This window comes from Chironomus tepperi, unplaced genomic scaffold (assembly GCF_022539635.2).
Source record: "Chironomus tepperi strain 1889 unplaced genomic scaffold, CSIRO-AGI_Ctep_v1 contig_398, whole genome shotgun sequence".
NCBI lineage: Eukaryota > Metazoa > Arthropoda > Insecta > Diptera > Chironomidae > Chironomus > Chironomus tepperi.
In genome coordinates this window covers 221303-234337 of record NW_027226520.1, presented here as the reverse complement: position 1 = coordinate 234337, position 13035 = coordinate 221303, and the positions used below count along the sequence as shown (strand labels likewise).

Sequence of the window (13035 nt, the reverse complement as noted above, 5' to 3'; positions counted from 1 at the left end):
CATATCATTTAGCCTCACAAACAATTACGTATACGAGCATCATGTCGATCACATATGAAACAAGGAGTAAACTTGATAAGAATAGGAATTGCATAATTAGCTATCGCACAAAATTATATGAATTGGGAATGAGTCGTTGGCATGAATGGGTATTATTTTTACGTGATATTCTCCTATTTGTGCATAATTTAATAAGGATTGCATTTTAATTGTTTTCTAGATTTCCTGAAAATGCTGCAGATATTTTACTAAATATCCCTATTCTATAGATATACTTATAGTTGACCACTCAATTGAACAGAACTGAATAAGCTGCGTCTTAAAATTAATAACAGAAGGGGGAAGAAAACCCTTTTATGGTCAAACTAAAATTGAAAAGATGAATTCAAAAGGGACCAAAGAAGAAGTAAAGTGTTTTTGTGGTTGTAACAAAAGGTTTTGTGGTTTTCATGACTTTTCCCTGCTTGTCGTGTTGCCAACATGAAATTTTTATCTTTTCGCACAATGGTCTTGAGTGACATACAAAAGTGTATCAAACGGGTGTCAACCGGCACACGCATTAACATTTCACACCATTGTTTATGTATGAAAATATTTTTTAGATCGATTAATAAAAGTTTTTATTTTGTTGTTTGTTGTGTGCACTGACATGAAAAATGCACACATATTCGTAGTATGCAGTTTCTGATTAAGATAAGTTGAATCGTCATTATAAGTTTAGAAATTGTTTAACAAATCAGTTTTTAGTAGCGCATAAATTTTATAGGCATTTTGCAAACTGCTTCCAATTGGTATAAATGTATTTATTTAAACATGCTAATAACTATACACGCAACAGTGCATTGTATATATTTTTAATTCACTGCCTCGCTGATTTTGATTGATGAGCGTATTGCATTGTACTTATATGTACTTCTCTTGAGTGCTAAAACTGAATGCATGGAATGTCCGAGACATTAAAAGAGGCTTTTTATATAGACCCACAAAAAGTACATCAGAGTTCTTCTTTTCATGCAAGCTGACTGCACATGAGATTACAATTAATCGATAGTACAGAGAAATAGCATCAAACCATTGTGCATGAACATTTTTTTTGCTATCTTTTTAAATTAAAGATTCAAGATTTAATGCATGGAATTTTTTTCTTCGATATGATGCATTCTTTTATGCTTTACATACAAAGGTATGTATGAGGATTGATATGTGAAAATAAATTTTATGCAAAATAAAAACTTGATTTTCATAGCAGATAGTGTCTTTCCCTGAAGAGATTTATAAGTAGATTTTCAGAGCTACAAAAACTATCCTAACAGACAAAGAGCATACTTTCGAGAGCATGGTTGTTTAAAATATACTAGATGAGCACGCTCATGAGAAAGCTAGGGTATGGCCTTTCTAGATTCAATTGTTGTTCATATGTTAATCCATTCTAAGTCTAAATAAAATAAATTAAAAAATGAACAAGAGTTATCTCTAGAAAAGAAAAACTTTATTAAAGCTACAGTGAAGGGAAATGAGAAGATGAAGTAAAAATTTAAGGCATGGAAACAGAATTAATTCATTAATTGAGTTTCTCATGCAGAGGAGGAAAAATGTGTTTTCTATAGAAATTAAATGGAGAAGGGAAAAAAAATTCCCATCGGCAAGTTTTTTTACGTTTTAAAGCATCGCCTCCTTCTTCCCATCTTCCCTCCTATTTCGATTTCATTTAATTCCTTTAGAGATATTCATTCTCATTTTATGCAATCACTAAATGTAAATTTTATGTTTTTTTTAAATGTTAGTTTATGGCCGCAGCATAATGAAAAGTGTTAGAAAAAAAATGTGCTTTGTTTAATGAATAGAAAGAAAATGTATCGAAAATAACAAGGTTTTGCAATATAAACGAGAAACTTTAAAATAAAAATCACAAAACTCACGGAAATTTTTCGTACACTATGATAGAGGAGAAATTGGGATGAGATTAATTAAAATTCTCCGCTATTCTAATTTATCTCCATTATTTTCCATTACAAATGTGCGCTAGGCTGTATTTTTAAAACCTGAATAGAATGAACAAAATAAAATTTCTCCGATTTTTCATGCAATTTTTCGTCTCTTTTTTTTTGTTCCTCGCTGATTCCTCGTGTGAAAAAATTAAGCATTTGCGAAAATTGGAGACCGAACGAGCAATATATACGCTTGTTAAAAGCGAGTACCGTAAAACGTAATGACAATAGTGTTTCAAATACACTTTTAGATTACGTTTTGATTTTGGACAATAAAGTTTTAATGTTTTTGTCGAAATCTAGTTTTTCAATAGAAGGAATCATAATTTTAGGAACTTATTACCTATTGATTTGTTTAAGAAAATCGGGGCAAATCAAGTTTTTTCACATAAAAGATAAATTTAAATGGAGAAATAAAAATAATGTTGATGTTTTTCGTTGAAGTTTAAATAAAATATGCATATCTTCATCTGATTCCATATTTCGTTTAATTTTTCATTTTTACAATCCCCATAGTATAAATACATGGAAATAAAAATAAATGCAGAATTGCAACACATATCTGCTGACTATGTACATTTTATTGTTGTTATTGCTTTTGCAATAATGTGTTAAAATTGGGTCAACTATGGCTTGCAAAATGAACATTTCATGGCCTATTTTTGCTGCATCCAAGCGCAAGCTTTAAACTCTCTTCAATGGATCAATAATATGCACTCGTTTTGTCTGCTCTTCTCTTTGCTGACTTTTTATGAGAAGTTATGGATTAAATGGGTACATTTCATTTTATTTGTTATACGTGGTAGCAGAAGGTAGAGTTTGTGGGTTTCAAACTTTAAATGCAACAAAATGTAGGAATAACTTTTCATTAAATCAAATTCCGGGATTCATTTTAAGTATAACAAATTACATTTTCTTTGGAATATTTCGTAAAAAGTGTCATTGGTCGAACTTTGGTCAAGTTGTCCACTAAACAATGCTAAATTTCATAAAGTTTCAATTTTACAACATTTAATAATTTTGGATTATTGCTTTAATAATCCCTAAAAAAGTGGTGGAAAATATTATTTCAATTAAAATCTACAGAGCAAAAAGAGCACACCAAAGTAAGTGCAATCAACCATTTTTAATGTCAACGTTATAATTTATGGCATATAAATCCACCTCCATATGGAGAGATTATATTCCAATAACATTTTTGCTATGTGCTGTATTTTATATAGGTAGTTATAAATTTCCCTCAAATAAATACATATTCATATATCTGCGACAATCAGTATGCGAAAAAAATAATTTCCTTTTTGCATTTTCTGAATTTTTTCAGAATAAAAAGGAGCAACAGCAACGACAAAAACAATAATATCGTCATCATCATCCACATCGTCATTATAGTTTATAGTTATACGAAAAATTTATTGCACAAATGTCCGATACAGAAGCTACAATTCAATTTCTGAATTGTTGATGATGCATTGCACACATAAATACATTTATTATGTTGATTCAATGCTCGAAAACTTCTCCAAACTGACATTTTTAAAATTCATTATTTCCATTTTGCGATGAGAAATTTATTTACTTCAATAATATTTTTAAAGTACGGAAGGGATTTTGCAGATGTTTTGGTTTAGAAGCGCATAAAATTTTTTTTTTAAATTATGGACGACAGGATATCTCTAAAATTTAATGTATACTTTTCCAAAATGAAAGAGCCAGGCAGTCAGAGTTGAGATAGCAGTTCATCTCTTTTAAAATATTTAAATATTTCATCATCGTTATGATGTGAATGAGACATTATGAGACAAATGAAATTGTCTTTCTACAAATGAATAGAAACAGTAGCTGCTGTTAAAATTCTGTCAGTGCATTTACTATTTGTGATTTAAAATTTTTATGCTTCAATTTTCAATCAAACTAGCCCCATTTGGCTATTTTATGAATGAAATGTGTTCTGTATGTTGAGTATGTTATACACATAAATAAAATACATGATTTGAATTTTCTTTGCATTGGCAGTGAATTTGTTTCATGAAATACAAAAAGAAATGAAAAGGAAGATACGATAATTCTACCAGGGAGGTCTAATGAATAGAAATCGACTCCCGCGCATTTTATTCAATTTTTCATGTGCATTTTAATATGTATGCATGTATATTGCAGTTCAAGATCATCGCAAGTTCAAAGTCACAAATGAAAGAAAAGTCCACAAAAGAAAATTGAACAGAAGTAAATAAAAGAGACATGAAGAAAAGATTCTTAACTAAGATAATTGTTTGTTCCATGCTGTAATACATACTGAATTTCACTATAGAAACGTTAATGATTTTTAAGCTGAATAAGCATATACACATTTATGTGACATACGATCACATGAAATTGATTGATTTTTGATTTTATATAAATAGACGTTGATAGTTGATTGAGAGAGTTTAGAGTTCATTTTATGATGTGAATAATTCATTGTATTTGAGATAAAGTAGGAAATTCTGTGGTATATTATTCTAGTTGGATATCCGTGACGTCTGAGGTATTGAATATAATTTGTTTTTGAATACAATACAATCGATTTTATTCAAAAAGGTCGAGTTTTTAGGAAATTTTTTTAGAGTTAATATATAGGCAAAATAGTAAGTTCCTTAAAAATTTAAAATTTTCATTCTCAACATACAAAAAAGGATAAAATTTAGTGTTGATGAAAAAGCGTTCATTGACACCATGTTCAGAACACAAATGAATAAGAACTAAGTGCTTGCATAAATTCTGTTTGCATTAGTAAAGTGCAAAAAATGTTTTGTTTGAAGTTCGTGTAAGCACTCAGGCACTTTTTTTTAGCATTTCGTTGAATTGTTGTTGCATTTTTGTTTCTGTAATGGAAATGAAGATTTTTTTTTTCGGGAGAGCAAAATGAAAAATATCGTGAACTGTTGAGCACAAATGTGAAATGAGAGAATACAAAAAATTCTGAACAAAATAAACAAAAGAATTTTTGACTTACATTCACTTCCATTTGCTTGAAATGTTGTTGTTGCTGTTGGCCATATACTGCGATTAAATTGTGTTTGATGTTGATTGTTAATATTATTTGTTGAACCAGCAGATGGTCCAAGAAATCGTGCTCCATTACCTAACATGCCTCCCTAATCTGAGTAGTTATAGGCAAGCTGCAAAGAGATAGAAATTAAATATAAATTAATTAAAATTCGGTGAGTAATATTCATTCAAAAATATTTAACTAAAATATTTGTAGATGGTAAAAATAGATGAACAGATAAACACAAATATTTCCTAGTCAAATAATAATAATAAGAAAGGTCTTCTTTTACTGAATTTATTCTTCTGTTTGACGTCAGGAAATATTTTCGTTTAACTTAAAAGTCGTAAGCAGAAATAGTTTGCAATTCGATTTAAAAAATTCTCTTTATTTTAATATTGTTAAAGATATTTAACCCTATAGAAACCCACATTTTCCTCTTTCAGTTAGTTCCCCCCATAAAAGATTTAGGTTGTATTCGAACTTAAAAATAATAAACATCTTTATTATTATTTATCCGTGAAGCATAGTTTTGCCTAAGTTATCATTATAAGCTACACTCCAGTGAGTCTAACATTAATCTTAAATTTTTCATTCAAAAAATTCAAATAAAATATCTTTTTATCTTTATCACATTAATAATATGACAAATTCTAGTTTAAGAATCACCTACAAAAAAGTTATTAATAAAAGGAAATAGAAGGAATTTTCCTGTCTGCATAACTCATATTCCCTCATTAACAAGCAAAAAAAAACAAAAATTTTAATACAAAAAATGTTCAATTTTCCACAAACAACAAAAATGCCACAAAGAATAATAATTTCATTCCGTTCAACAATAATGATTCATTTATGTACTTATTGTTATGTAGTCTAAACATTTTTTTCTCTTTCTTTTGTTGATTATGCCCACATTTAGGGACTTCGGTAGCACAAAAAAGCCAAAAATAGTAGATGAACAAGAAACAAACTTTTTCTTCACATTAAAAAAATATAAAAGATAAAAAACAACAAGAATAATATCATGGACATGAATACAAATAGAATAAATATTGTACATATATGAGGAAGGAAATGAATGAAAAATTTCCCATTGTTTACTAAGCAGGAAGGAGAAAAAATTATTCAATCAGTATTTTTTCGATTATTAGTATCGACTAGAGATAAAAAATTCCTCCTTCGGATTTATTCCTTTGCTATGTCTCTGTTTTTAGATGGATTTCACAAGTTGAATATATGAAAGAATTAACAACAGGAAGAAATTCATCATCTAATGGAAACGACGAGTAAATATAGATTGAAACTTTGATTCTGCAATTGATGTACTTTAACGTTGGAAGTTTTACATCCAACTGAAAATTTATAAATGAAAATTAAATTTCCATCCCTTGATTTTCCTCCTCGAAATATCGAGCTCCATTCAACTATAAAAATATTCGTAACATTAATGCGCCCTAAAATCGTAAATAAAAATAATAGAATCATTCATCTTATAACCGCGCAAAAGTCTTCAGAAAAACAGAAAGCAAATTGTGTGTAACACGGAAAAGAATTATTGCATGGAATGAACTATGTCATGTGCCTTAAAAGTAAATCATGGTAGTAGAAATTTTAGTCAGTGAAACTAATTTCTGTATTGTATGAAGGGGTCAGTAAGATGGTTGACTTTAAACGCTATTAAAAAGGAAGTTTTTGTAGTGCTTGCAGCAGAGCTTAACTCGACTTTATACTCTGGCTTACAGACTCAAAACCATGTGCTGTTTTTCACATGCATGAATCATTATTTATGTTTGTTTAGTTTTTATAATTTTTTTCACGAGACAAAAGTCCGATGATGCATTCAAAGATTGAGAGGATATTCTTTTCTTCTCATTTTTTCACCGGTTGGAGTTTGCGCATCCAAAACTGAGAGATTTCCAAGAAGAAAATAAACAAAAAAGGCAAAATCCATAAGACATATAAATATTATTTAGTTCAAGAAGTTAACAAACTATATCATTGCTAGAATATATAGATGGATAGAAGAAACATTATGTCAGAGATAAAAATGTTTTGAGTTCATTCTTAAAAGTTTACAATCATCGTGAAATGAAATTCAATTTCACAACATCATTATACTTTCAATAAAATTCCAAACATCTTATATAAAATATTTCCAGTCGCGTACAATAGATTTCAATTTCAAGATACCAATGAAAAATATTATTAACAAAATGCACGAATGTAAGAAAATCCATAGCAACAAGAAATGAAATTGAAACCAAAAGAATGAATGACAAAACCATATTTTTACATCTTCTGTCTCCTTATGATGTCGATGACAACTTCTTTGTCAATAATATACAGAAGAAACACATATTGTTGTGTTACTACAGAAATCAAATCTACGTCTACAAGATTATTGTGATGCTGTTGTTATAGAAAACATTTCATGTGGTTGAATTTTAGAATTGAAACGCGGGGAATAAAGCCTAGGTACTATTTAAGGTTTTTTTGGATTAACAATTCCAATGTCTGTCAAACTAATGTGTAACTAACTGCACTAATGTCTAACTTCTAACTCATACCAAGATGTTTCAAAACCTAAACTTGCTCACTTCTTTGTTTAGAAAATTCTTAATTCAAGTCAAAAACTTTTTAATTTCATTCAGAATCACATGTGTAAAATTTACGCTTACGTAATTTATTGTAAGACAAAAGACAATAGCAACAACTCAAATAACATTTCAAAATATTTAATCTCGCACGAAAAGTTCGTCCTGACACTCAAACTCTTCCTGATGCTTTCAAGTGAACTCTTTGTGAATAAATAAGAACATATACACATAATTTTGTAGAAATATATATATGCAGTGATGAAAGAAAAGTTTTTGTTAATATTTATTTAAGTATGATATGCTTTCTGATCTGCATTTTATTTCATAAATTTGAATAACATGAACATTTTCCCTTTCTATTCACTTTTGATTCACATTCAAAAATTAACAAAAATATGAATTTCATGATAAAGTTTTTATATGTTTCTTCTGTGTCATTCAACTACGTGAAGTCACACAAACACATCCATGTACAGCACAAAAAAGAAGTTCATCTCATAAAGTTTTCATCACAGCTCAGAGCTCACAGATTTATTTTATGTTCGCTCATTCAAAAGCTTAGTTTGCATGTAAAATAATGGCACTTTTTTATTTATACTCATTCCTGTATTGGTGTTATGCTCCTATGCAGCACGAAAGACTAAAACGTTGAAGTTCCATTAGCAGCACAAAAAAATTCATTTTCAAATTTGTTTCGCAAATTTCATTTTGTAGAATGAAATAAAAAAAAAAATACCGATTTTATGCTAATTAGGGGACCACTTCTTTCCATCCATGGATATTAATGGTATGGAAATTGTATAAACACAGGCAAAGGCATAAAAACTTTTACTGACAAAGTTCATGCATAAATCATTTGTAAAACTTTCTTGTTTGCATTTTTGTGTGCTGACTTTTTTCGGGATAGAAAGAGAACGAAATATTTAATTGAAACTGAGAACAGACAGAAGCTGCTGATATTTATGGGCATAATTTTTTTTTAGGTTTTTTTAATGCGTATGTATATTTTCTGCTAGAAATATTAAAGGACTCTATACAACATCTTTAATTATGAGCAGTCCAGAATTAAAAACACTTCAATTCCTTTAAACCATTGTTGGACAACCTTATGGTGTCCTCGAATAAAGCTGCACGCGGTATACTGGAAATGGCATTTCTAAAAAATTCGGCGGCACACTAGTGTGTCGCGCCACATAAGTTGCACACCACTGCTTTAAACCCAGAATAAATGCAGCAAACTAATTTATAATAATAAAATGCAAATCCAATTTATCATCAATAAATCTCGTATAAGGTCATCAACATATTTCCATCTAGCTATTTTCCCATGAGTATAAATATAAGCATCAAGTTAATTTAAGACACAATAGTGAATCTGTTAGAATAAAAGTCGAATTTATTTTGTCTTAATTAATTTAATTTGTTTGCTATTTATTTAATTCCTCCTTTTATTTTTTGCGAGAAAATACTTTTTTCTCATTTTCACCAAATTCTACAGTGTGCTGCTTGTTGCTTCCAATAATCTCAGCAATGTGAAGAAAAAGAGTTGTCGTGGAAAAAACGATAAAATGAAAAATTCCCATTGTACACATATGTATATATTTACGTATTTAAAGGCTTCAATTCTTATTTTTCTTTTTTAAAAGACACTTGCTTGTGTTTATTCAATTTCAACTCTTGCTTTATCTCCCTTAAAATAAAAATATCTCTCATTTCTTTGAAATTAAATCTATTCCCCTATGTGAACTGCAAAACACATGAAAAAGTGTGTGTTTGTTTGTGTTTCTAATTTTCTGTGCCAGATATATCTCAATGAAGATTCACGTGTAAGGAATATATTAATACAAAAGTATTCTTCCTAATTAGGGTGAAACAACAAAATTATTAAAATAATAATTTGAATTTAATTTTCTAGCCTATATAACCCGATCGGCACAAGATTTAATGGTAGAAAATTGTTTGCTGCATGGCGTCCAAGAGTTTTTCATGTTAACTGTCATTGCTACTTGGATGTCATGTGGCCGCAATCTGGCTACCATGAATAATGTGTACCGATCGGGTAATAATTATCCGAAAAATTCAGATGAAAGGATGTTGGAGCTCTAAAAATCCAAGCAACATTAAAGAATTAATGTAAACATCGTCCAATACCCATGCAAAATATTCAATAATCAATTTTATTGTGGTATCCTCATGGATATTTATTCATTCACTTTATTCACTTAAAGCGTTAGGAAAAAATTCAGCATAAATCCAGAAGAAAAATAAAAAGAATTTATTCAACTGGAAATCTACTTTAAACACTTTTTCCATTATAGAAAAATGTAAATTTTAGCCATGAAAAAATTAACGATGCGAGAGATAAGAGAAGCAAATTTCCGTAGGAAAAAGATTTTCCCTTATGAAAACCTTTCATTATCCGCAGCATCAACATAAGCAAGAAGTCCACATTGCATTTTTTTAACTTCTTTATACTCATGATTGGGGATTGGATTCTCATACTCCTTAGAATTTAAAAATTCACATCGGGTTTTGTTGTTTGGGTTCAAGAAATAATTTTTTGTGTACGCTGCTTTTATGAGGTTCAACAATATGCATAATGAGCGAATTTTTAATGTGCAAATCCATTAAATATAAAATAAAGAAAAAAAGTTCCATTTCGTGTCCATGAAGTGCTTCCTTTATTTTACTTCATCCCACACAATGCTTTTTTCTACTTTTCGTGCTGCTTTAGTCTAAAAATAATAATTTACTGTGCAGTCAGCATAGAGGTGGTAATAATGAGTAACATCAGTATCAGTACTGAACAATATCATCATAAAGTAAGTATTCATCCCACCTAAACTAACCTTTATCTCACTCTTTCGACTATGTGTTCTGAATATTATTTTTTTATTCTACTCTTTTGTGTGTATGTATAATTTATTTATTTAATTTTATTTAACAATGACTGAAGGTGGTAACAGCTGCAAGCACCAGCAAGGTTGCTAATAAACATTTTTAGTAGATGAAAAATAATAAAAGTTTTCTTGCAGCAACAGCACAGCAATTGTGATCTACACGAACAATAAAGATGTAAATTAAATTTGCATTTGCATAATCTCCAACACACACGTATTAATGAACAGTAAAGGAACGGGGCAATGACAAATGAAAAATTTCACAGCAAGTTGCAAAAAAATCAGAATGAGAAGTATTGTACATTTTATTAGTTTTAGCATTTGATTTGAAAAGGCTTAATTTTGAAGCTTGGAGTGGATTAACTGGATTTTATTCTGATTCCATTGTAAGAACTTCAAAAAAAAGTTGACAACAAAATCGAAAATTCTTAAATATTCTTGAAAACATCCAACATTACTTATAAAAGAAAAAAATATAAGTAACCATGAGTCATAATCAATATTAAGGTACAGTCGATGAAAATAACATATAAAACATTTAAACTGATATAACTTTAAATCTCTTTAGTTCCATTACTTTGAACAAGATTAGCTCATTTCCCTGTTGTGAATCGTCCATCCCTTCAATAATTTCATCTCATTTTTGCCTCCCACATATCATTCCTGTATGCCGGATAAATCGTTAAAACTTTGTATCTTACGGAACAATGGACACAAAAATAAAAAAAAAATAAAAAGTGTAATACAGACAATTATATTAAGAGAAAAAGGAAGAAAAGGTTGAAAATTGGACGTGCGACTGATGACAATTAGAAGATGTAAAAACTAGCACAATTGACCCATACATAAGCTTTTTTTTTTGTTAGGGAGAATCAAAATCTCTCATGGGACGGTGTGAAAATTGTGGACGAAAAATTATAATCAATTTAGACTTGGCACAAGTTACAGTATGAAAAAAATTTAAGCAATTTTTATGCTTATGGAAACAATTATTGAATTATCTTCATGACGAGATATTGTTATGATGAAGATGGCAAAAAATTATGTTCATGTCTGTACTATTTTTAGTCTGAATAGCATTATCTAAGATGGTGTCATGGGCAGTCTAGGAGAAAATTGGTTTTATTTTAGATCCTACACAAGTTTTTCTGTCTTTGCAAATTGTACTGATGGAAAATTTGAGATATTTTACAAGAAGATATCTTAATCAAATGGTAAACTAGATCTTAAGAATTTTTCGGCTTTAGAATGTGGTAAAGGAGGGGATATTCTTTTGTGGACAATTTTAAGGTTAACTTTCTAGGTTGGAATTTAATGTGAGAATTTTCTTAAAATTATTTGAAATGTTTTTGCACAGCATTTGAAGTTCTAACTTTAAAATCTGCCTTCAACCATTAAAGTACTAAATTTAACACTTGTATCCTTCAAAAAATGAAAATTCCCTGCACAGTATCCAATATCACAACATTGTTGTCCATTCAAAATTTCACATAATTATGGCATAATTAAGAAGACACATGTCTATTTAATTATTCATGCCCCTACAGATTTTTTTGTATTATTCAAAGGCTACTGCTTCAAAATCCTTATTGTTCTGATGTTCAAATCTTCTCAATTTCATTTCTGAACCCTTATTTAAATTTCTTTTAAATGTCCATCAAATCATTTCTTTTATTCGTGTGTCTTATTTACATGCCTTATAGGCAAAATATTTGAGATGAAGGAATAAAAGAAAATAAATAAAGTAATTGAAATTCATGAAGAACCAGTCTTTTTAATTTTCTGAGTCATTCATTACTTCATAATTGCATAAAGCAATTAAAATGGGAAGAAGAAGTAAAAGAAGCAAGTAGAATTTAAAAATGAATAGTTTCGAATGGTTTGTGCTGAAAAGTGAAGAAGGGTAATAACCATGTAATGAGAAAAAATTGGTCTTTAAGAGGACAAATTTCAATGAATTTAAATTCACATTTCTGGGATGCAGAAAGGTCAAAACAACTTTTCAAAGATTGCATTTAACTTGGAAAAATTGGATTTTTTAATTTATAGAAAATTTTGCTCCGTGCATATTTCAGAGATAAAGTTTTACGACTCTGTGGAATTAATGCATTTCATGATTCATAATTAAATATGTTTTATCACGTTAAGTCTTAATTGATCACGATAAGTTGTTATGAAATTCATTATCCATGACGATGATTATAAAAATTTTTAATTTCCATCAGCAGATATGCAATAAAGTCAATAAAATTTTAATTTCATTTGAAAGGTTTCAGAACTAAGAAATTTTAATTGCTTAAATATTTTAGTCCTTAAACCCGACGTTCGTGTATCTCTTCAACATGTATCATCCTAATTATCTACCAAAAAAACTCATCCGTCATTTTAATCTTTCTTCCCCCACTTTAATTACTCATCCAATTTTCACGGTCTGTAGACAATTATTGTCATATACAATGTAACACAATGTTTTACAGCAAATGTCCGTATTAAAGTAAAAACAAATAAGATAGACATGT

The 13035-nt window shown here is 29.2% G+C and overlaps 1 protein-coding gene across 4 annotated transcripts in view; it reads right to left on the bottom strand.

Annotated features, from left to right (window-relative positions):
• The window catches only part of wge (winged eye), an 81223-nt gene that overhangs the window by 21469 nt on the left and 46719 nt on the right, over positions 1–13035 (bottom strand). For all 4 annotated transcript variants that reach the window (XM_070648470.1, XM_070648473.1, XM_070648474.1 and 1 more), the window contains one exon: positions 4984–5149. In XM_070648470.1, the coding sequence (XP_070504571.1) occupies positions 4984–5119 (136 nt within the window). In that variant the 5' untranslated portion in view covers positions 5120–5149. The remainder of the gene's footprint in view (positions 1–4983; positions 5150–13035) is intronic.